The 25,149-nt window shown below is 52.7% G+C and overlaps 2 protein-coding genes across 3 annotated transcripts in view; both read left to right on the top strand.

Moving 5' to 3' along the window:
* The window catches only part of TTYH2 (tweety family member 2), a 35,518-nt gene extending 30,839 nt beyond the window's left edge, over positions 1–4,679 (top strand). The window contains exon 13 of one of the 2 annotated variants that reach the window (XR_011145155.1): positions 2,969–3,028. Coding sequence is in view for 1 of the 2 variants with exons in the window: in XM_068976437.1 (XP_068832538.1) it covers positions 2,969–3,049 (81 nt within the window). In the remaining variant the exon portion in view is untranslated. Of the gene's footprint in view, positions 1–2,968 lie in introns of both variants that reach the window. The other variant, XM_068976437.1, reaches the window with a different exon arrangement.
* A 9,053-nt stretch (positions 4,680–13,732) lies between these two features.
* DNAI2 (dynein axonemal intermediate chain 2) overlaps positions 13,733–25,149 on the top strand; it is a 31,616-nt gene continuing 20,199 nt past the window's right edge. Inside the window, exons 1-5 of the mRNA XM_068977527.1 lie at positions 13,733–13,915; positions 16,353–16,514; positions 18,234–18,355; positions 23,045–23,187; positions 24,182–24,295. Of these exons, the coding sequence (XP_068833628.1) occupies positions 13,733–13,915; positions 16,353–16,514; positions 18,234–18,355; positions 23,045–23,187; positions 24,182–24,295 (724 nt within the window). The remainder of the gene's footprint in view (positions 13,916–16,352; positions 16,515–18,233; positions 18,356–23,044; positions 23,188–24,181; positions 24,296–25,149) is intronic.

Raw genomic sequence — 25,149 nt, 5'->3', positions numbered from 1 at the left:
ATCCCTCCCACAGAGGTAGAAAAGAATGAAACGGTTTTGTTATTGGATAAGCATTAAAGCAGACTGCTGGGACGTCCCTGGAAGTCCAGGGGTTAAGACTCTGAGCTCCCACTGCAGAGGGTGCAGGTTCGATCCCTGGTGGGGGCACTAAGATCCTGATGCCGCGTGGTGCAGCCAAAAAAAAAAAAAAGAAAGCAAACAAAACTCAGCCTGGCACTTATAAGAAAGAAGGGGGTCGTTCTTGAGCCAGGTGTCCGGGAAGGAGCCGTCGCCTTCGCTGGGCGAGGCGTTTCACCCGCCCCATCCTGGTAGTTTGGAAGAAGCCATTCAGATGGCGAACCTGGAGCCCTGGCACCCCAAGAACACGAGACCCATGACGTAGACTTGGCTTTGAGAGCCAGCTCAGGGCGTCCAGCGAGTGCTCTTAGTGAAAAGCACAGCACTGGACCCGGGAAAGAGAGCCGGGGACCCAGCCCTCTTCAGGAAGTGGAAAATCCACAGAGGAGAGACTCAGAAAGCTGCTGTAATAAGTGCTGTACGGTGCGATGGGCCCTAGAGGGAGGAGCTGTCCTTCAAGGCCTGAGCAGGCGACCTTTCCGCCGTACTGTGGAGCACTGGGCCTCCCCCAGGGGCGCTCGAGTTTGCTCCCCTAGAGGACGCTTGGCCATGTCTCAAGGCATCTTTGGGCTTCCCCCCATGGCTTAGGTGGCAGAGATCCCACCTGCCAAGGCAGGGGACATCAGAGACACAGGTTCGATCCCTGTTCAATCCCTGGGTCGGGAAGATTCCCCTGGAGAAGGAAATGGCTACCCACTCCAGTATTCTTGCCTGGAGAATTCCATGAACAGAAGCGTGGCGGGTTACAGTCTATGGGGTCCCAAAGATTCAGACACGACTGAGTGACTGACACTTTCACTTTACACTTAAAGGCATCTTTGGTTGTCACACCTGGCGGGGGGTGTTGGCTGCTCCCAGCCTCTAGCGGGTGGAGGCCAGGGGCGCTGCTGGGCACAGGCCAGCCCCCTGCACGCAGGACGATCGGCCCCAAGTGTCCGCAGTGTCCTGCTCAAGCCGACCCTCCGGCTCTCCTTGTCCGGCGCCGCCTTGCTGCTGTTTTGCCCAGAGCGCCTCCCTGCTGTCCTTTAGAGACCGTGCTCGACCCGGGCCTTGCTCTGGCTCCTGGGGGTCCCAGGCGGGGACAGCGGCCCGTCCAGGCCTGCTTCCAGAGTTGGCACCTTTAAATCCCAAGCTGGCTTCTCTGTAAACCAGAAGAAGCCTCTCGGCTCCTGCTTCTTCCCGCCAGCTGCTGTGGCCCCAGGAATTCAGATTGATTTTCATATTAATCTCAGTACAACATAATTAGGAGAAATCTGATGCTGTGACATGAATTACTCAAGGCCCTGCAATGCCAACTGTAAATGAATTTCGGATTGCCTTCTGTTTTGAAAGATCCAGGCCACTCTCCCTGCCTTCAGCAGAGATAATCAGAAAACTGACCTTATTTGCCAGGCTCAAGGGCAGAATAAACCTTCCCCCAGGAAAGACTGAAGGCAAAAGAAGAAGAGGCAGAGGATGAGATGGTTAGACAGCATCACCAACTCAATGGAGATGAATTTGAGCAAAGTTCAGGAGATGGTCAAGTCTAGGGATCCCGGCGTGCTGCAGTCCATAGGGTCAAAAAGAGCGGGACAGGACTTAACAACTGAAGAACAGCTAAAAGTGCCTCTAGGTGTCCCTGGGAGAGCAGAATTGAGACTCAATCAATGTTAAGGGGTTAAGGAGTCTCGGGCCCCCACCGCCCGCCCAGCTGGAAGCCTTTGTCTGGCTCTGGTGTGAGTGGTTCACATCTGAACCCCTGGGGCCAGAGGACAGTCAGGGTCCTGTGGATCATTGCTCCTCAGAGTCCACAGACCAGCAGCACCTGGAACTTGTTAGACATGCAGACTCTCAGGTCGTACGTTTGATGGGAGATATGATAACATAAGAAGCCACATCCTTAACTAGCTGGCTAACATCTGCTACGAACACTCAAACTTTGTTTCTCTGACTTGGCTGCACTGGAAAGAACTTATTATAAAAATATTAGAGGCGGCACTTTTAAAAAGCTTAACTTATTTATTCATTCACTTACGGCCACGCTGGGCCTGCGCTACTGGGTGCAAACTTTCCTCTAGTTGCAGCGGCGGGGGAGCGGGGGCTACTCTTCGTTGTGGTGTGTGGGCCTCTCATTGCGGTGGCTTCTCTTACTGTGGAGCACCGTCCCTAGGGCGCACAGGCTTAGTTGCTCTGTGGCATGAGAGATCAAACCCCTGTTCCCTCCATTGGCTGGTGGATTCTTAATCACCAGACCCCCAGGGAAGTCCCAAAGGCTTTATCTTATGTGTATTTTATCTCATTAAAAAAATACTGGTACGGCCTGGGCATCCGGATGTTTTTAGAACCCTTCCCAACCCCACCCCTGCAGTGTCTCTAACGCACAGCCAGGTTTGAGAAGCCCTGGGTTAGGGATCTTCCGGCTTTATATTAATCCATCCTTTTTATGTAAGAGATGAGTCCTCTTAGGTCCATTGTGCAGATGGGGAGACTGAGGCTGGAGCAATTGGAGAACCTCCTCCAAGGTCACAGGATGAGTAAGGTGCACGGCTGGGATTTGAACCTGGCTGTCGGAGTCAGTGGGCTCCTTAGTGCTCGGCTGCATTAGGGAGGCTGGTCGGGTGTGCATCTTGAGTTTGGGAAGCAGATGTCCTGATGGCCCCAGGGTCGGAAGCATCAGCAGACATGAAGCCTGCCCAGGCCACCCTACTGTCCTCCAATAACCCCCACAAGGCCTGGATGTTGAAACTCAGTGCCCAGCTGCCGTGGCCGGCCCAGCACCCACAGAAGAGCTGGCGCTTCTGCTGGCACGGTGTCCGGTGTGACGGGCGACGTGTGACTCTGTCCTGACTGCCTCCGTCCCTCTCTCCCACAGTACTCGCCCAGCATGCGGGCCACCTACCTGTCCGTGGCAGATGAACACCTGCGGCACTACGGGAATGAGTTTCCAGGCTAACATGCTTTCCAGAGTTCCTGCCTCCGTGCTCCGTTTTGGTTTTTAACTAAGGCAAATGCAAGTGTGTTTCTTTAACAGAAACCAAAGGCATATATAGAGACTACAGGATCGGAAGGCTCTGGCTGGTGCCAGGGAGTGACTGGAGATTCAGGGAGAGTCAGCCCGGGGTTGGCTGACATTCCCGGGCAGACAAGCCCCGTGAGCTGGACCAGCCCTCTTCCTCCGCTGACTCCCTCTCCACACCGGAAACGCCCCCAGGTTCTTGGCCGTCCCTAAGCTAGGAGCCTGCCTCAGTTCGCCCCTGACTCCCCGCCTCACCAGGTGGGGAAGGGCAGTGACGAGGGCCTGGGTCAGGCTCGAGGGACCCTTTGCTGGGACTCTGCCTCCTGCAGACACAGCTGGGAGCCCAGGTGACCATTCTCGGGGTCGCCTCTCTCCTCCTGGCTGCTCAGATGGGTACCATTCACCCACAGGTAAAGGCAGGTGGGCGGATCAGGAGATCCTTTTTAAGGTGACATCCCTGATGAGACCAGACACTGTCCAACTCAGCCTCCCAGGCCCCAGTGGACTCTTCCCGGGCCATGGAGGGAAGGCCTTGGCAGGTTCTGCCTATGAGGCCAGGAGCTCCAGGGCCTCGCAGCCTGGTGGGCTTCCAGGCGGCGGTGGTGGACCTGTCTTCTCTGCAACCTTCTGTCACCTCACCTCCATTCCAGAATCTCCGCTGTGAGTTTGCTCATGGCGGTAAGGGTGGTCTCAGGTTTTCACAGACACTTTGAAAAAGCGACTCTCTTTCTTGCCAGTGTAAGATTCTTGATTATCCAAAGAATTGAAACTCATCCCACAAGCCAGTTTTTACAGCAGATGTGGGGCTGATCCCTCCCACCTGATTTGTCGAACAAAACAGAGGTCAGTGAGACACCCTGTCCCTAGATGCTGGTTGGTGGGGATATGTGTTCATCCCACCTGGACGGACCCATCTTGAGAGAATAAAGTCTCTGGGAGGGAAGTCTGAACATGAGCAGTCTGGTCCCAGAGACTGGCTGCATGGCCACATCAGCTCTCCCTAAATCTGTCTCCAAGTAGGTCCTAAAGGTTTTAGCAAAATGGTGTCCTGATGCACAGACGGGCATCTTCCCTACCTCTCCCTCCATCCTGTCCCCATCCCCGACCGATGCCTGTTGGGTGAGGGAGGAGCCTGGGGACCAGGAGGAAGTGATGACCCACCACCCTCTCCGCTGAGGATCCAACGTTAGCGTCTTTGGTGCTTCCAACCTCCTGCTGACAAAGAGCGCAAGGCCCGGGAGGCCCACAGCCTCCCACACCGAAGCAGGGGCGTGGGGTAGCGTGGCTGTGGACCGGGGCACCGCTTCTGGTCAAAAGGCTGAACAGCAGAGTGGTTTTCAGGCCCAGCCAAGCCTCCCTGACCGCAGGGCCACCAGGCCGCCGGGACTCTCTGTCTCCCTCATTCCCCTGTACATACGTGTACCGTGACCCCACCTTCGCGAGGCCGTGTCGCATGGTGGTGCATGTCAAGGTGGTGCTTCTTAACGTTCCTCGTTGGCCACTAGAGTTGTTTTTCATGCATGTAAACTAAACTAGAATCCCCGGGGTGGTTCCTGGAGGAGCCAAGTGGGCACGCCTCTGCTTAATACCGGTGCGCCCTCGCCTGGGGAAGAAATAAACCACTGGTACTAAAATGCACGCTGTGTCCAACTTCCTGGGCGTCGGAAATGATGAAGGTAACTGATGGCACCTGCTGGCTGGGTTATACTCGGGGAGGGGATCAGAGCGGGTTTCGGTGTTGAGGATTTAAAGACAGGGCTGTTGAAAGAAAACAAAACAGAAAACTAAATAGAGAGAGACAGGGCCTCACCTCGCTGCTCTTTGGAATCAAAGTCAGGCCTCCTTTCTGCCTGAGTCTCCAAAGCTCCCCTTGGAGGTGATTGCTTTTAGGGTTGCTGATAACAAGTGGTATTTATTGAGTAACCGCCGAAGTGCCAGGAACTGTCCCAAGTCATTTTGTAAATAAAGAAGCCGGAGATGTACAGAGAAAGGACTTAGTGCAGTCGGTGCACGTGTCGGAGCCAGGAGTGCGTAACTCAGCCCAGGCGGGCCCCCCCTGGGCAGTGACACAGGCTTGCAGCGGGGTCACAGGGCGGGCCCCCTCTCCCAGCTTGGCGGCAGGTCCTTGCTGCATCCTCTTCCGAAACTCTCCCTGCACGGGTTGCCTGCCTGCGCCCGGGCTCCCGCGACACACGGAGCCCTTCAGTCCTTCCTTGCAGCGTCTCATGTCCGGCGAACACCCGAGCCAGCCTGGGAGGGCACCCCGCCTGAGGCTGTTGTTTATGCTGATTCCTCTGGAGCAGCTGACGGAGTTGTGCACCCTTGTGGAAATAAGGGATGGTACAGCTGCTTCGGATAAGAGCATTCAGTTCAGTTCAGTCGCTCAGTTGTGTCCGACTCTTTGCGACCCCATGAATCGCAGCACGCCAGGCCTCCCTGTCCATCACCAACTCCTGGAGTTCACCCAAACTCACGTCCATCGAGTCGGTGATGCCATCCAGCCATCTCATCCTCTGTTGTCCCCTTCTCCTCCTGCCCCCAATCCCTCCCAGCATCAGAGTCTTTTCCAATGAGTCAACTCTTCGCATGAGGTGGCCAAAGTATTGAAGTTTCAGCTTCAGCATCAGTCCTTCCAAAGAACACCCAGTACTGATCTCATTTAGGATGGACTGGTTGGATCTCCTTCCAGTCCAAGGGACTCTCAAGAGTCTTCTCCAACACCACAGTTCAAAAGTATCAGTTCTTCGGTGCTCAGCTTTCTTCACAGTCCAACTCTCACATCCATGATACCTGACCACCGGATAACAGTATGGAGGTTCTTAAAAAAAATTGAAAATTAATAAATTCTATTAAATAAATAGAATTGCCCTATGAGTCAGCAATTCCACTTCCCAAAAGAATTGAAAGAATATTCTCAATACCCGTGCCCCCATGTTTATAGCACGGTTAGTTACAATAGGAAAAAGTGGAAGCAACCTTAGCGTCCACTAATCGATGAATGTGCTGTGTCCACAATGGGATATTACACAGTCTTTCAAAAGGAAGGAAAGCCTGACACCTGCTGCAGCACAAATGAACCCAGAGAACATTCTGCCAAGTGAAATAAGTCACAAAAAAAGGGAAAATTGTGATCCCACTTCTGCCGCTGCTCAGTAGCTTCAGTCTCATCTTTCTCTGCGACCTCATGGGCCATAGCCCGCCAGGCTCCTCTGTCCATGGGATCCTCCAGGCAAGACCCTCCAGGCAAGACGACCAGAGTAGGTTGCCATGCCCTCCTCCAGAGGATCTTCCCAACCCAGGGATCGAACCAGCATCTCTTTGTCTCCTGCGTTGGCAGATGGGTTCTTTACCACTAGCGCCACCTGGGAAGCCTCATGATTCCACTTCTACAAGGTACTTAAAGTAGTCAAAATCATAGACACAGAAAGTCAAAATCAAAGACACAGAAATTCCTGTGCTTGCCAGGAATTCGGGGAGAGGGGAGTAGGGCCTTCTTGCTTAACGGGAATAGAGTTTTGATTTGCAAAATGAAAAGAGCTCTGGGATAGATGGTGGTGATGGTTGTATAACAGGATGAAGGTTCTTAGCACCACTGAACAGAGCAGTAAAAAATGGTCGATTTTAAGTGTACTTTATCACGATGAAACACTGGATAAAGAGGTTGGTGGGACCACATTGCAGTGGACTGTGGACTGGCCTTGGGGATGGCCAGGGCCAGGGGCTGCTCTCAGCAGAGAACTTCAGTTGCCGGGACTTCACTGGTGGCCCAGTGGCTAAGACTCCCAGCCCCCGATGCAGGGGGCCAGTGTTCGATCCCTGGTCAGGGAACTAGATCCCACACGCTGCAACTGAAGATCCCACCTGCCACAAAAAGGACACGACATATCCAAATAAATAAGAATCTGGATGGTGATTAAAGTCACTGGATCATTCAACAAACATACAAAGCTGCCAGATCTGCTGTGATTGAGTGGAGACCTGGAAGATGCTGCAGTTTTTTAAAACGGGACCCTTGTGCTTCCTTCTAATTATATGCTCTTGCTGGCTTCCCAGGGTGACGGAGACGGGCCCGCCCATGGGTGCTGCCTGTCTTTCCAGTGAGCGGAGTTGCCCACTGGCGGTTGGCAGCAAGCAGGCTTTCCGAGTGAGAGTGGGCGAGAAGCCTGTAATAAGTCATCGCAATGATACGGGAAGGGAGGCTGCAGTTTTCCTCTCGACTTTTCTATTTCTCTCCACCCACTCCCCCTCACCTCTGTGTGTGCAGGGAGCCTCAGAGTTCCAGAGCTGGGGGAGGGGTGAGGAGTGAATCTGTGATCACAGCTCCAACCAGCCAGTGCCCCAGGGTGGAGCCGACCCACTTCTGGACGCTTTGTGTCTGAGTTGCCTCTGACCACACAAAGCCAGTTCAGCGGGGCTTTCAAACACTCCTGCGCCCAGCTCCCATCACTCGGAGGGGCTCCTCGGCTCAGAGAAACTGGTTTCAGGAGTCCAGGGGCCAGCTGATGGCAGCAGTCACCATGGGCTTGCCTTTTGTTGGTGCCGTTGGGCAAAGCGCCATCTCAAGGGGCCAGGCAGTAGTGAAACACATTTACAGAGAAGTTGGGGCACCTGAGGGAGGGATGTTTGCTTTCCTCCTGTCCTTTGACAGAATCCCCAGAAGCTGGCCAGGAGCCTACAGTGCCTCTCAGATCCCCACAAACTAGCTCCAGCTGACTTCTGTAAACTCGTCTCTCACTGGCCCCCAGCAGGGACCCCCTCTCCTTCCCTTCTGCAGCTCATAACCATTTGTCAAGGCTCCCTTCCAACCCGAAATCCCACTTCTTGTATGATACATGGTCCGCCCAGGTCCAGATCTCCAACAGCCATCTCTGAACTCAAGTTAGATCCCCGGCCGTCAGAGGCACAGAGCTGGCCTCCAGAGCAGGCTCTGTGGTCAGCTCCAGCCTGGGCACGCTGCCGCGTCAGCTCAGCTGGTCCTCCTAGTTATCCCGAGTACTGCAGCTGCCCCCTCCCTAGGCCAATGAGGACTGTCGAGTCTGGTGGCTCAGACGGTAAAGAAGCCGCCTGCAATGCAGGAGACCCTGGGTCGGGAAGATCCCCTGGAGAAGGGAATGGCCACCCACTCCACTATTCTTGCCTGGAGAATCCCAAGGACAGAGGAGCCTGGCGGGCTATAGTCCATGGAGTCACAGAATCGGAGACGACTAAGCAACTAAGCGGGGCTTCTCTGGGGACACACGGTCAAGAATTGGCCTGCGATGCAGAAGACCTGGGTTCCATCCCTGGGTCAGGAAGATCCCCGGAGGAGGGCACGGCAACCCACCCCAATATTCTTGCCTGGACAGACAGAGGAGACTGGCGGGCTACAGTCCATGGGATCCCAAAGAGTCGGACACAACCAAGCGGCTAACATACACACACAAGCAACTAAGCACGAGTCAGAAGGAAGGCAACTTCCCCAACGTCACTCTGTTAGTGACCAGTCAAGTGAGTGAGTGAAAGTCACTCAGTTGTGTCCGCCTCTTTGCGACACCATGGATCGTAGCACACTAGACTCCTCTGTCCATGGAGAGAATACGGAAGTGGTTTGCCATTCCCTTCTCCAGGGGATCTTCCTGTCACAGGGATGGAATCCAAGTCTCCTGCATTGTAGGCAGATTCTTTACCATCTGAACCATCTGGCTGGGATTCAAACCCATGTTTTCTAGCCCCACATCAGGTTCTTTTAGTTTACATTGTTTCACCTCATTGTCTTAACTAAGGAGAAATTTCATTTTGTTCGTTCATTCATCGGCAACCAAGAGCTAAGCTGTGGAAACACCCAGCCCCTACCTTATAGGAGTCTCCTTCCTGGTCGAGTGGTTCAGACTTGAGCTTACTACTCAATGTGCAGGGGCTACGGTAACAGAGAGGAAGCTGGGGGTCCTAATTCCCATTTAGCAGACAAGGAAACTGAAGGAAGGGGTGGAATCGATCTTCTGGATCATGAGCAAATCCATAACGCAGCCTCACCCAGGGCTCAGGACTCCGAGGAGCGCTGAGTAGTACATTTTGCATTTTCTGAGAATCTTGCCAAATGCATATTTGTGGACTTGGATAAGCGCCTTGGCAAAGATCCTACATACGTTTATCGTTACCGGTGCTTGACTAATTTAGGAGGGACCGGAGACGTGGCTTAATGGAATGGAAGGGTCACGTGTTCCAGGTTTCCTTCCGCGCCGCGCAGCCTCGCGTTCTGGGCCCGGCCAGGGTTGCTAGGCAACGAGTAAACTCCGTAGCCGTTTGAGAAGCGCTGGAGCCAGCTCCGCGACTCTGGGCCTTCCCCAGCGGCAGCAGGAACCGACCGAGGTTAAGGGTCGGACGCAGGGAGGATGTCCGCGGCTGAAGAGAAGGCTGGAGAGTGAAAGGGAGCCCCAGAGGGTGAGAAACGCCTCTAGTGCAAGAAGCTCCTCGTGGGGCGTCCTTCCGGGCTAGCTCTGCCGGATGATGGACCCCGGGGACCGGCGCTCCTAGGGTCCCCCGCCCATCAGTCCTCGCTGCCCTCGATGTTCCCGGAGTCCCAGGACCCAGCAAGTTCCAAACACCCTGCCTCCTGCACCGTTTGCGGCCAGTCCGGTCCTGACGCGATCCGTCTCCTGGTGGGGGGATGGGAGACCTAAAGGGTTTACAGCCCCCGGGATCGAAAATACAGCCTGAGGCTGGGGTGGTGGGCGGCCCGGCCCGGTGAAGAGGAGAGCTTTCTGGTAAGAATGGAGGGAAGGCCGTTAGAGTTACTGAGCCCCTCTGCAGGGGTGGTCCTCTGCAGCGTTTCACCTATTCCTCAACCCAGGAGTGGGTATCCATCCGGATGCCCTGAGGGTATCGTGCTGAAGGTCACACGCAGGGTTAGTTCCTTCTTCCTGCAACAAGTTCACAGTTAATGTCTCTTGAACCACACAAGTACATTCTTCTCCCAGCTTTCGGACCCAGTGTTTCCCTCTTACATCCTTAGCTTGCTGGAGTTTTTCACATCAGAAGAGGAGGAGTAGGGGAGAGACCTCTAGGGGAGCGTCCTGGCGGATTGGGGTCACACTGCACGTTCAGCATGTGACAAAGGGAGGAGGGGGCCCCCCTCTGGGCCAGGCACTGGGGATGGGAGTGAATAGTCTTCTAATTAGGAACCATTACTCTCATGGACTGTCATTATTAATGAATATTCGTTGTTGCTGTTGTTTAGCCACTGAATTGTGTTTGACTCTTTTGTGACCCCGTGGACTGTAGCCTGCCATACTCCTCTGTCCATGAGATTTTCCAGGCAAGAATACTGGAGTTGCCTTTTCCTTCTCCAGGGGATCTTCCTCACCCAGGTGTCAAACCCACCTCCCTTGCATTGGCAGGTGGATTCTTTACCACTGAGTCTCTAGGGAAGCCCAATGACTATTAGCACCACATCAGAAAAAAAAAACAAAAAACCATAGTCTTGGCTCAAGGGTTCAGTGCTGTAGTGGGCAGAGCAGGGAAACACCGGCCCACATCACCCTCCGGGTCTGGGGATCTCCTCCCACCTCTGGCTTCATCCTCCACCTCTTGGAGGTCATCCCAGGTTGACCCCAGTGTGGCGCAGAGGAAGGAATTCCCAGGGAGATCAGCCACTTTTGAAGGCGAGTGAGTCCCTTATGACCCCAAGTTCCAGAAGGTGCGTAGACAGAAGAAAGAGGGCCGGAAGTCCCTCTGCCTACAGTCCTTTGTCCAGCCAGACACAGCACAAAGGCTGGAGCCTGCCGCAGGGACAAGACGAAGGAGAGGCCTCGTCACCTTTGTGACACCAGGGAGTCCAGTGGTGGGGGAAGGTGGCCACCCTCCACTTGCCTGCCCGTGAAGCTCCTCCACTGAACTCCTCAGCCACCCCCCGCCAGTCCCTCGTCTCTCCCTTTCTCTGAAGCCAAAGGAGGTTCTTTCCAGGAATCACTTCGCTCATTATCATTGCACAAGTCTTGTTTTTATGTTTGGTGACGGTTCTGATCTGACTGCCCCAGGATGTCGGAGGCGGTTGCATATTTGGCATTCAGATCAGCATGTCTCTAATTCCATGTGGTCTTGTGTTTGAGATGCTTGTGGGGCTGAGGTTCCCACGGGTGGCATCTCCTCCCCCAAAGTCCCAGAGGGCAGCGAGGCGGCTTCTGCCTCCCCTGGAAGCCCCCTTTGCAAGACAGCCTTACTTAGGCGCTGCTTTGGCGCAGCCCAGCCTGTGAGACTTGTCTCACCAGGGCAGGGAGAGACCTCCTGAGACCACCCCCCCGCCCAGCTCTGACCTCACCATTCATCTTCATGCTCCACCAGCTTGTGAGAAAGAGCCCACTCTGGGTCCTTGAATGAGCTGTCTTCCCATCACCCAGCCAGCCTTTAAATGTCCCCTCTGTCTGCCTCCAGATAGAAAACAATGCCTCTGTTCTCACTCCTGCCTTGGCCTTGGGAAGCACCAAGAAGGAAAGCAAAGCTGTTAAAAATATGATCTGGGCTAAAGAGGCTATTTTTGTCTTCCTAGGCTTTCCTTGTGCTCTTAAGACCCCTTGTGTCCCCTAGGAGCCAGCCGTCTCGTGGCAGTTGTCTCTTAACAGAGGGAAGGATAAGCAGCCTGTAGTTATCAGAGCCTGCAGTCCTTGGGGGCGAGTGTTGGGAGGTGGAGGGGCAGGGGCGCAGGCGCAGCCCTGCTGTAGTTCAGCGATGAGCTGGCGGCCAGGGCGACGCTCACTGGGTGTGTACCCTTTTCCACGAGGCTCTCTCTTGTCCGTGAAAAATAAACCCTTCAGGCAACCTGCTGTCATTTGTGCTTCTGTCCCCATCCTCTGTTCTCCAAGCCATTGCTCCTACCCTTCCTGGGTAGAAAAGTTTCCAAACCACAAGAAAGAGCGAAAAATACTGCTCCCTGCAAGTCTGATGCAGGATGAGCTGTACTGGGGCTGAGAAGCAGGCGGTTGGGAGGGTGGTACTGCCTCCAACAAACAACGCCTGTGGATGCAAAGTGGCCTAGTAGTTAACTCTAACCTTATCGCCCTCACCCCCGTCCCAGCTGCTCCAGGGCCTGAGGCTACCCAGGCACATGCCTCTAGGCTGCCGCAGAGCTCTTGGCCCTGAATCTTGGGGGACAGCAGCCTGGACCCACCCGTCTGGTTCCTTGAAGCCCTGGAGTTGGGAGATCTTCCTCACCCAGGGGTCAAACTGGTGCACGAGTGCAAGAGCGCCAGCTCTTCTGCGGGTGCTGGGCCGGCCACGGCAGCTGGGCACTGAGTTTCAACATCCAGGCCTTGTGGGGGTTATTGGAGGACAGTAGGGCGGCCTGGGCAGGCTTCATGTGACCGTACAAATGTCTAAGCCTCTTCTCAGACGTGTAGATCAGTGTTTACAGGAGCGGGGCTGGGCATCTCTGTGTTTTGAAGGGACAGTCCAGATTTGAGGAATGTTGGCTGTGAGATTAAGAGCCCTCACTTTAAATCGGTGGTTCTCATCCTTGGCTGCAGCTGAGAGATGATGATTTAATCAGTCTGCAGTTCAACCCGAGCATCGTGGGTTTTTTTTCCCAGAGCCCTCCAGGTGTTTCTAAGTGTGTAGCCGAGGGTGAGAATCACTACTGTATTTTCGTTTGTTTGTTTTGGCTGTGGGATCTCAGATCAGGGATTGAACCTGCACACCCTGCTGCGATCCATTTTGAGTCATCGTTTTGTATGGAGTGAGGTAGGAACCTGGGGTCATTCTTCTGCCTGTGAACGTACAGCGTCCCCAGCACCATTTGTTTAAAAGACCATCCTCTCCCCATTGTGTTCTCAGCACCTTCATTGAAAATCAATTGACCATAGATATAAAGGTTTATTTCTGAGCTCTCAGTTCCATTCCATTGATCTAAGTGTTTGTCCTTATGCCCGCATACCACTCTGTCTTGACTATTCGGGTTTTTTTTTTTCAGTGTGGACCATTTTTAAAGGCTTTATTGAATGTGTTACACTATTGCTTGTTTTATGTTTTGGGTTTTTGGCCTGTGGGATCTTAGCTCCCCAACCAGGTATCAAACCCACACCCCCTGCACTGGAAGGCAAAGTCTTAACCACTGGTCCACCAAGGAAGTCGCTATTCATGGTTTTAACAAATGTTTTCTGACAAAGTACGTGAAATCATTGTCAGGTCCAGTGTGTGGCAGGGAATTAGTTCAACATAATCACCATCAATATTTCTTCCTTGCCTCTGGATAATCATATTAGCTCAGCAAAAACTGTATCATTTGGTGAGTTAGAGCTTTGGAGTCAGGTAGACCAGCGGCAACGCTTGTTGGCTCTGTGGTCCTGGGAAAGGCATCCTGGGTACCTGTGAATATCAGGTTCCTCCAAAGTGGATTGGTGATCTCACTGTCCACTTTAGAGGGCAACTGTAAGAACCGAGCAAGATAACACTTAGCCTGTAGTCATCACTCCATAGATTATGTTTTCAAATGCAGCTCAGCATCTGGACAAATCCCTTAGGAGCCTTCCCCCCGACAACCAGAGAGGAAACACAGAGTCGCGCGCAGTGGTGGGGCTCCTGGAGACCAAGAAGTAGCCAGCTGGAGGCCCTCACCACATACCCTTCCCCATCCCTGCAGCAGCCGGTACCATGGAGATTGTGTACGTATACGTGAAGAAACGCAGTGAGTTTGGGAAGCAATGCAACTTCTCCGACCGCCAGGCAGAGCTGAACATCGACATCCCGCCCAACCCCAAGCTGGCCGAGCAGTTTGTAGAGCGGAACCCGGTGGACACGGGCATCCAGTGCTCCACCAGCATGTCAGAACATGAGGTGGGTCCCTGAGCCAAGGGCCGGGCCAGTGGAGGTGTGGTCTGGCAGGGTTGTGGGTCGGGGCTGGTAAGTGGGACTGCGTGACTCCATTCCCATGGGAAGCCAGTTAGTGGACCAGTGCGGATGCTGGATGTGTGAGGGCATCAGCTTGGTGCCCAGGGTCAGGACAAGCCCCAGTACCAACCATCCTCTGGGCCAGGTGAATGCAAATCAAGACCTCCTCTCTCTGGCCTCTCCTCTAAGACTCTTGCTAGAGTTGTTTTAGGCATTTGGTGCAGCTTTTGAACTGTGGTGCTGGAGAAGACTCCTGAAAGTCCCTTGGACAGCAAGGAGATTAAACCGGTCAATCTTAAGGGAGATCAACCCTGAATATTCACTCTAAGGACTGATGCTGAAGCTGAAGCTCCAGTGTTTTGGTCATCTGATACGGACAGACGACTCACTGGAAAAGTCCCTGATGCTGGGAAAGACTGAGGGCAGGAGAACAGGGCGTCAGAAGATGAGACGGCTGGACAGCATCCCTGAAGCAGTGAACATGAACTTGGGCAAACTCCGGGAGATGGTGAGGGACAGGGAGGCCTGGCGCGCTGCAGTCCATGGAGTTTCAAAGAGTCAGACACGACTGGGGGACCGAACGGCAACAACAGCTGGGAGAGGCATCTGAGGGGCCAGGGATTCACACCTCCTAGCTTCTGAAAAAGAAACGGTCCCATAGAAAGTTCCAGTCAGAGGTGCCTCTAAGATAAGAGAACCGAGGGTGATGTTGCTGTTCAAAACCCCAGATTTCTCCTGGTCTGTCCGAAGCAGGTGATCAGCTCCTGATTATGTCAACAACTGCCGGGAGAAGATTAGACTGAGGGGATAACCCTGTTGTCATATTCCTAAATCAGTGGCATGAAAATCACACTGATTTGGCCAAAACACATTATGAGTGCTTCCAGTAACTTCCAGTTCAAACACATTGACTTTCCTGCTTCCCCAGGGTGAGCTGCTGTCACTGGGGCCAGAGCAGTCTTGTTCATGGGAACTTCCGAAACAAGACGACAGCCACGAATTCCATGCCATGCTGGAGTCTCCAAAGCCAGTGACTCCGCCCTGTTGAGACTTCTAGCTTTCATGAGAAATGGCTTATAAAGGAAAAGGAAGTGAGAGTGAGAAGTCAGTGAGTGTGGAGTCTCCATTTGGGGTATTGAGAAAGTTCTGGAACTAGATAGGGCTCAGGATTGCACAGCATCGTGAATGTTCTTAACGCCACTAACTTGAGCATTTTTTTTAATGGTCAGAATGGTAGATTTTCCCTGGTGGCTCAGATGGTAACGTGTCTGCCTACACTGCAGGAGACCCGGGTTCGATCCCTGGGTGAGGAAGATCTTCTGGAGAAGGAAATGGCAACCTACTCCAGTACTCTTGCCTGGAAAATCCCATGGACAGAGGAGCCTGATAGGCTACAGTCTATGGGGTCGCAAAGAGTCGGACACGACTGAACAACTTCACCTCACCTCACTTCATGGTAGATTTTATTTTTTTAAATATTTGTGTATTAATTTGGCTGCACCGGGTCTTAGTTGTGGCATGCAGGATCTAGTTCGCTGACCAGGGGTTGAACCCAGGCCCCCTGCCTGCATTGGGACTGCGGAGTCTTAGCCACTGGGCCACCAGGCAGGTCCCAAAACGGTAGACATGATGTTATGTGTACTGTGTGAAAGTGTTAGTTGTTCAGTCGTGTCTGACTCTGTGACCCCAAGGACTGTAGCCCGCCAGGCTCCTCGGCCATGGGATTCTCCAGGCAAGAACACTGGAGTGGGGTAGCCATTCCCTTCTCCAGGGGATCTTCCTGACCCAGGGATCGAACCTGGGTCTTCTGCATCTCCTGCACTGCCAGGCGGATTCTTTACCATCTGAGCTGCCGGGGAAGCACGTGTGTGTTTTATCACAGTTGAAAAGATGCGGGGTGAGGGGACTGAAAAGGAGGCAGAGAGGTAAGTTTAAAGGAAAAACTGCATCCGTGCCATCCTCGCTGCGACAGAGAACAAGCAAAGCCAATCCAAACTCTCAAGTGCTTTTATGTTTTGATTCCCATCTCGCTATAAACGGTAGGATTAGTCACTTTGTTCTTCGGGGTCTCACAGAGCAGATGGGTGGGTGGGCTCCTCTGGGTTTTTAGAGTTGAGGTCAGGTCAGAACTGGATTTCTCCCGGCCATTGGCATCAGCTGCAAAGTGGCTGTTACTAACTCCCCAAGCTGGCACGTTCATGGCCGCCTGTGACCACCCGAGGACCAGAAAGTTCCTTGCTGGCACCTGAAGTCCTTGTGGCTCTGGTCTAGGGTACCACGAGTCGCTCCCTGAACACTCAGAGCCCAGGGACCTGGGACTCTGGTTTGCAGAAACATGCTTCCACCAGGGCTGGGCTCTTCTCACCTGTGACTCTCGGTGTAGGCCAACACAGAGCGCTTTGAGATGGAATCTCGGGGGATTAACCACATCGAGGGCGGCTGGCCCAAGGACGTGAACCCCCTGGAGCTGGAGCAGACGATCCGCTTCCGGAAGAAGGTGGAGAAGGACGAGAACTACATCAACGCCGTCCTGCAGCTGGGCTCAGTAAGGCTTCCTTCGGCTCCGGCAGGGTCTCGGCCACAACTGCTTCCCCAACTGCATGTCAGGCTCAGCAGCTAGCTCCTTGAGGCAGGACACCAGGTACCATATGGAGCCTTCTGTCTGGGAGCAGGTAGGCAGGTCCACACAGCAGACCCAAGGGTAAGGCAGGGAAGTCCAAGGACTGAACATGTTTTAGGAGGAATCGGGAAAGTGGGAAACCCTCTGGGCAAAGAGACCCCCAAGGAACCCTAGCCAGCAGCTACCTGCCAATAGGGATCATTCATTCATTCATTCAGCACGTTTGGACGGAGCTTCTAGACTTTACCAGGTGCAGTAGAGACTGCAAAAATGAAATTCACATATATCGCACCCTAAAGAGTTTGTGAGCCACAGGAGGCCAAAGACAAAAACAGAGATATCGCAGTATTAACAGGGGCTCCCCAGGCAGCTGGGAGAAGGCAATGGCACCCCACTCCAGTACTCTTGCCTGGAAAATCCCATGGACGGAGGAGCCTGGTAGGCTGTAGTCTATGGGGTCACAAAGAATCGGACACTTACGGAGTGACTTCACTTTCACTTTTCACTTTCATGCATTGGAGAAGGAAATGGCAACCCACTCCACTGTTCTTGCCTGGAGAATCCCAGGGACAGCGGAGCCTGGTGGGCTGCCGTCTATGGGGTTGCACATAGTCGGACACGACTGAAGCGACTTAGCAGCAGCAGCAGCCGCAGGCAGGTCAGCAGGTAAAGAATCCACCTGCAGTGCAGGAGACACAAGAGATATAGGTTCAATCCCTGAGTCGGGAAGATTCCCCTGAAGTAAGAAATGGCAACCCCCTCCAGTGTTCTTGCCTGAAAAAATCCCATGGGCAGGGGAGCCTGGTGGGCTACAGTCCATGGGGGTCTCAGAGTGGGGCACAACTGAGCACGCGTGTACCACACAATCTCACACTGAAAGGAAGGCTGTAAGGGGAGAAATGCTTTGCTGTCATGAGGAGGGAGAGTTAGTTTCCTGCTGAAGGTATCAAGGGAGCCTTCCTGGAGGAGGAGGCCCTTGAGCTTGGGTTTTTCCTTGTTGGACGTTTGGAATAATGGGGGAGGGCCTTCTGGATGGAGGAAACAGGAGATGGATGCCATATATAGGGGCTGCTGCTGCTGCTAAGTCGCTTCAGTCATGTCCGACTCTGTGTGACCCCAGCCCTCCAGGCTCCCCCGTCCCTGGGATTCTCCAGGCGAGAACACTGAGCGGCTACTAATTCTGTTTGGCTGGAGCTGTGCTTCTTCACCTTCTTTTTTTCGTTGTTGTCTCTCAACAAGCCTTTTTAGACATTCCCCCACCCCGGTGAAAATGTAAAACCAAAGGTGTGCTATGTATTTACGCACTGAATGTATACCCGGGCGGCCTGGCGTGCTGCAGTCTACGGGGTTGCAAAGAGTCAGACACGACTTAGCAACTGAACAACAACCACAAAATATATGTCTGTGCTTTGTACAAAAAAAAAAAAGTGATATTATTTTACCCCCAAGAAGCAATTTGCAAACAGTTGGAACCAATTTCCACCCTTTTGCGGGGTAGATGTTGCCCCCATTGAAAATTCGTAGCCTGGAAGGATGGGAAAAGACTGGGGGTTGTCTCTCATCCCTCCCAGACTCCATCTCAGCCCTGGTCAGGCTGAAAGGACCTCCCTTTGCCACTAAGGACTCCCGCTGTGTCCCCCGCAGATCATGGAGCATTGTATCAAGCAGAATAACGCCATCGACATCTACCAGGAGTATTTTGACGACGAGGATGCGGTGGAGGTGACAGACGAGGCCCCCTCAGCTAAAACCATCAATGTCTTCAGGTACCTCTGTAGCCAGGCAGGTGCCTGGCCAACCTCTGTCACTCCTGTGGATGGGTGCTTCCAAAGGGGACCCCTTACCCATCACTCCATGCCATGGGGAATAATGCCCTCTGTGCTCTGAGCTAAATAAGGGACAGAGCGATAAAACGCCCAGTAGATTAGTGGTCCCTACCTTGGAGGCAGGCCTGGCGGGTGGAAAGGGAGGAGAGAGTCAGTCTCAGGAAAAGCAAATTGGCAAAGCTGAGTACACATGTGGTCGATTCATGCTGTGTGGAGAAGGTCCAGAGCACCAGACATCCGTGATCCGGCTGCACTGTGAGCAAAAAGACCCTTGTCCCAAGCACTTGGGAGTCTGCCTGGAATAACCTCCAAGGACAGCAGTGTGACAGAAGCTTAGCCCAGAGACACGTGTGTGAGATCACTGGATATTCGCTGCAGCGAGGTGTGCACTAGCCAAGACGGGGAGCACGCTAAACCCATCCGTAGGGTCTGGTTCCGGCAATTCTGCTACGCCCGCACACTGACTGCCACTCAGCCATCTGAACGAATGAGGCGGCTCCTTAGGCGAGAGTTTCTCAGATTGCTGTGCGAAACCAAACCAAATCAAGACGCAGAACCGTGTGTAGAAAGCACTACCTTTTGTTTAAAATACACCTGGGTAAAGCAGACTAAATGTCCAATGACAGATGAGCGGATAAAGAAGATGTGGTACTTATATACAGTGGATATTACTCAACCGCTAAAAAGAGTGAAATAGGGTCATTCTGCAGAGACGTGGGTGTTCCTAGAGTCTGTCATACAGAGTGAAATAATGTCGCATATTAACACACATATGTCGTATATTAACACACATGTGGAATCTAGAAAAATGGTACAGATGAACTTCTTTGCAAGGCAGGAGTATCGATGCAGATGTCGAGAGCGGACTTGTGAACACAGTGCGGGGAGGGGAGGGTGGCTGAATCGGGAGACTGGGACTGGCGTGTGTCCACTATCACCTGTAAAGCACAGGCAGCTCAGCTCGGTGCTCTGTGATGGCCTCGAGGGGTGGGAGGGAAGTCCAAAAGGGAAGGAGTCTTTGTATACCTGTAGCCGATCAAGTCATCATACAGCAGAAACTAACACAACGTTGAAAAGCCATTATGCCCCAAAAAAGAAAATCAAATATACCTATGTATATGTGCGTGTGTGCTTGTATATATGCATATATGTATACGTATGTATATACATGCAGGTGTGTGTTCTTGAACATGCAGAGAAAACCTGTGATTTCAGAAGCCGCTAGCATCAAATGCCAACTCTAGGCAATTCATTTTGCCACCTGGAAAGTGTTTGACCCAGTCCAAGCACAACCAGCAAGGACTCCTCTGATCCAGGGCTGAGTCATGGTGGGCACTGCAGACTTCTAGCAATGGGCATGCAAGAGAAGGGCCAGGGCCGGGCGGGGGCCGCCTTCTCTGCTTGCTGCATCTGACCTTACATGTGGATACCCGAGAGGACTGATGCGTTAGGAATCATCACATCCAACCTCCACGTTTGACAGACGAGGAAACTGGCCCCAGGGAGGAGACACCCTCAGGGCTCTCAGTGGGTGGGCGACCCAGCCAAGGATGGGACTCCACCTGTGCGGCTTCTGCTCTGGCCGTGCCCCCAGGGAGGAGTGAAGTGGATGCGTCACACCACCAGAAACGTATTTCATTTCCCCCTTTTGTTCATTTCTTCCGATGACTTCCATGACAACGTGTCAGCTGGGGACCATTGCGTCCTTTTGTTTCAACTTGATTTTTCAGCACTTGGAGTATAGTTGCTTCACCGTGTTGTGTTAGTTTCTGCTGTACAATGAAGTGAATCAGCCTATGTGTGCACAGGTCCCCTCCTTCCTGGAGCTCTCCGTGCCCCTGCCAGTCCCACCCCTCTAGGTCATCACCGAGCGCCCTGTGCTGTGCAGCAGGCTCCCACCAGCCAGCTCCTTTACACACGGTAGTCAGGGTGTGTATATGTCACTGCTCTTCTCTCAGTTCCTCCCGCCTCCCCCTCTGAGCCCACATGTGGGGCCATAAGTCCTTAATCCTTTTTTCACTCTTACACTTTGTCTCTCCCCTTTCATTTTTTTTAAGTGAAAGTGAAGTCGCTCAGTCGTGTCCGACTCCTTGCAACTCAGTGGACTGTAGCCCACCAGGCTCCTCTGTCCGTGGGATTTTCCAGGCAGGAGTACTGGAGTGGGTTGCCATTCCCTTCTCCAGGAGATCTTCCCAACCCAAGGATCGAACCCAGGTCTCCCGCATTGTAGGCAGACGCTCTACCATCTGAGCGACCAAACTGAGCTAATTTATTTTGAGCAGTTGTTTTTTTTTCCCCAAAGAAAGAAAGAATTATTACTTGCAACAAGTAAGAAGAACACTTTGGATCTTTCCTAAAGCAGTCTCTCAAGCAGTTTTTAGTCCCCAGCAAAACTGATCAGAACGTACAGAAAATTCCCGCACGCCCATCCTCCCCCACCCACAAGGCCTCTCCCCCCACCAGCATCTCCTGCCTCCCCCACCCGGTAGGTGGGACATTCATCACGGTCAGAGCACAACACTGACATCGTTACGCCCTGTCCTTAGCCTGCTCAGGCTGCCGTCTCAAAATACTACCGCTTGGGCGGCTTACAAACAACTGAAACGCATCCCTCACCACCCTGGAGGCTGAAAGTCTGAGCGTGGGGTGCCAGCAAGGTCAGAGTCTGTGTCTTGTGAGGGCTTTCTTTCTTTCTTTTTTTTTTTTTTCAACTGCTTCTCGAAACTTGTGGGATCTTAGCTCCCTGATCAGGGATTGAACCCAGGCCCCCAGCAGAGAGAGCACCAAGTCCTAACCACGGGATGTTTCAAAATTCTCACTGCTCGATTTTTATTAATAATTCAGAGACAGGCACCTTCTTGCTGAGAACTCACAAGGCAGAAGGGGTGAGGGGTCTCTCTCGACCCTCTTTGGTAAGGGCACTAATTCCATGCATAGGGGCTCCACCCTCACAACCTAATCACCTCCCAAAGGCCCCACTTCCAGATACCAGCACACTGGAGACTGGGCTTCAACACATGAGGTTTGAGGGGATGCGCTCAGCCTACAGCACACCCAGAGTCTGTAGCTCACAAAAGGGTTCCCTCTTGGTGTCATGAGTGAGTGAGTGAGTGAGTGAGTGAGTGAGTGAAGTCGCTCAGTCGTGTCTGACTCTTAGTGACCCCATGGACTGTAACCTACCAGGCTCCTCCGTCCATGGGATCCTCCAGGCAAGAATACTGGAGTGGGTTGCCATTCCCTTCTCCAGGGGATCTTCCCGACCCAGGGATTGAACCCAGGTCTCTGCCAATATACAGAATAGTTTGTTGCCCTAAAAGTGCCCTGTGTTGACATAGGAGAAAGAAATGGACACCAAAAGGGAAAAGGGGAAGGATAAATCAGAAGTTTGGGATTAATAGACATACACAGCTTTATGTGAAATAAATAAACAACGAGGACATGCTTACGGCACGGGGAATTATATTCAGTATCTCGTGCACTCAGTCGTGGCCGACTCCTTGCACCCCCAGGACTGTAGCCCACCAGCTCCTCCGTCCATGGGATTTCCCAGGCAAGAACACGGGAGTGGGCTGCCATTTCCTCCTCCAGGGGATCTTCCTGACCCAGGACTGAGCCCGTGTCTCCTTCGTCTCATGCATTAGCTGGTGGATCCCTTATCACTGAGCCACCTGGGAAGCCCCTGAATATCTTGTAATGACCTAAATGGAGATGAATCTGAAAAAAATGTGTGTATATATTTCCTTTGCTGCACATGTGAAACTAACACAACACTGTTAATCAACATATTTCAATTGAAAAAAGAAATCTTCTGTGGCTCAGTGGCTAAGACTCCAAACTGCCAATGCATGGGGCCCGGTCAGGGAACTAGATCCCTGTACCACAACTTAGACCCAGTGCAGCCAAATAAACAAAAATATATATTTTTTTAATCCCTGTATTTTACTTATTTATCCCTCCCTGCCCCTAAACCCTTGGCAACAACTGATTTTTGTACTGGCTCTGTGGTTCTGCTTTTTCCAGAATGTCATATAGTTGAAACCATACAGTATATAGCCTTTTCAGATCGGTTTCTTTCTCTTAGCAGTGTGCATTAAGTTTCCACCATGTCTTTTCATGGCTTGATAGCTCATTTCTTTTTAATGCTGAGTGATAATAATGTTGAATGTACCACAATTTATCCACTTACCTACTGAAGGGCATCTCCGTTGGTTCCAAGTTTTGGCAGTTGTGAATACCACTGCTATAAACCTCTGCATGCAGCCTTTTGTGTGGACAGAAGTTTTCGATTCAGTTGGGCAAATACCAAGGAGCCAGATTCTTCACCTTCCCTCATAGTTTAATATTAGTGAGAGATCAAGCCTCAGGCTCGGAACTTTCAGCAAATGAAGACATCGGACCGAAATTTAAAATTTTATTTCCATTCTCTCTTTTTTTATTAGTTTTTCTTTGTGGTTGTGAGATCAGTTTTCCAATTAAGGGAGTCCTGGAGGCTTTGTTTTTAAAGTAAATTTCTCCTAGTGAATATTTAACGATGTTTGAATTCTTTTAAGAAAAAAAATGAGCAAATATAAATAGGAAGTCTGGGGAGCCAGACACTCTGGTCTTCTGCCCTCTCGCCCTCCTCTAAAGGGACCCCCAGGAAATTAAGCGGCCAGCCACACACGTCTCCTGGCATCCCGATGGCAACAGGAAGTTGGCAGTGGCATATTCTTGCTTGAACTTTCAACGGGCGCCCGAGGGCATGAGCAACGAATCGTACATCTGGGACCTGGGTGAGGCGCAGAGGGGCCTGGGGACCCGGGAAGGAGAGGGAAGCGGGCAGAGGCCAGCAAATGCTCGGGGGGAGGTGGAAGCAGCAGGCCTGTCGGGGGGGCTGGTCCCACACCGGGATCCCAGGGCCCTGGAGGAGGCCAGTGTCTTGTCCTGTCCCTGCCTGGGTTCAGGTGCAGTCAAGCGAAGCCACAGCAGAAGCAGGAACTCCCTTCATTTCCGGATCCTGAATCAGGGCATTCAAGACCAGACCCCTGGAGTCCCAACTCTGGGTCCCTGAAGAGCGTATCGGAGAGTCCCCAGCAGACTGAGAAGGGACCCGGGGGGAGGGAAGGGGACCCCCTGTCCCACCTGTCCTGGCACTTGTCCCTAATTCCTGGCCAGTAGGGTAGTGTGTCCACCCGGGAGCAGGGACCACAGTTGACAAAGGGTTTCACTTCACAGGCAGAGCCTGGCAGGTAGCAGGTGACGGGGGCTCCACGCTCTCAGACATCGCTCATCGCTGTCATTGTGAAAATGAACATTAGCTCTTAGCAGCGGTGTGGGTGCCGAGCACGGAGCTGAGCACTTCCCACTTTTGAGCCGCTCAGTGAACTCTTACTGCCGCCCCATGGGCTGACATTATTGTCCCTCCATCATTCTGTCTGCTGTACAGACAAGGCAACCGGTTCACACAAATCACAGGAAAGTTAGCGTTTTGTAAAAGCCTTAGGGTCGAAAGCTCATTTTATACCAACCTGGGAAATGGATTAGAATGACAGTCACACACACACACACACACACACACACACACACACTTGATTCCCAAAAAATAACATCTGTAGAAGAGCCTCTAGGGCTGGAGGCTGGTCACCGAGGACCAGAGGTTGCAGCCTGGAGAGGGGCTTCCTAGCTTTGCCCCACCGCCCCCGACCTGGACAAGGGGTTGAATTGTTTGACTCTGTCCTTTTCTTTCCAGGTCTGGTAATATATATATATTTTTGTTCTGCCTTTTAGAAAACCCCAACAGGCCAGAAATTACCCTAAAGCCATCTTCGCCTCTTGTCACCTTGGAGTATAACCCCAAAGATTCCCACGTGCTCCTGGCAGGCTGCTACAATGGGCAGATCGGTAAGGAAGGACTTCCCCACCACCTCCCGGGTGCTTAACCAGGTGCCAGCCCAACCTCCCCCGGGCTCTGAGGCAGCGAGGCTCCACTGCGGTCCAGCCAGGGTCCACCTGCCAGACGAGGCTTGCTGTGGAGGACAAAGTCGGGGGGTGGGTACTTCCGGCAGCTTTCAGGCGTCAAGGTGAGACAAGTTCTGTTGCTGCCTCATCAGTGTCTTCCGGAGAAGGCGATGGCGCCCCACTCCAGTACTCTTGCCTGGAAAATCCCATGGACGGAGGAGCCTGGTAGGCTGCAGTCCATGGGGTCGCTAAGAGTCGGACACAACTGAGCGACTTCGCTTTCACTTTTCACTTTCATGCATTAGAGAAGGAAATGGCAACCCACTCCAGTGTTCTTGCCTGAAGAATCCCAGGGACGGGGGAGCCTGTGGGCTGCCGTCTATGGGGTCGCACAGAGTCGGACACGACTGAAGTGGCTTAGCAGCAGCAGCAGTGTCTTCATTTGTAAAAGTTCAAGTGAGTCTGAAGTTCATTCAAAATTAAAGATTAAGAAAAAGTATAGGTCAAGTAAAGTCAAGGAACATTTACTGGGTACCCACCCTGGACCAGGGCTTCCCTGGTGGCTCAGACGGTAAAGAATCCACCTGCAGTGGGAGAGATGGGGGTTTGATCCCTGGGTTGGGAAGATCCCCTGGAGCAGGGCATGGCAACCCACTCCAGTGTTCTTGCCTGAAGAAGTCTACGGACAGAGAAGCCTAGCGGGCTACAGTCCGTGGGGTCGCACAGAGTCAGACATGACTGAGCAACTAAGCATACAGCATTCCCTGAGCCGGGCTAAGGTAACTAGAGGCAAAGGA

Source organism: Capricornis sumatraensis, chromosome 8, assembly GCF_032405125.1.
Source record: "Capricornis sumatraensis isolate serow.1 chromosome 8, serow.2, whole genome shotgun sequence".
In the NCBI taxonomy this organism is placed as follows: Eukaryota; Metazoa; Chordata; class Mammalia; order Artiodactyla; family Bovidae; genus Capricornis; species Capricornis sumatraensis.
This window is presented reverse-complemented; position numbering and strand designations above follow the sequence as displayed.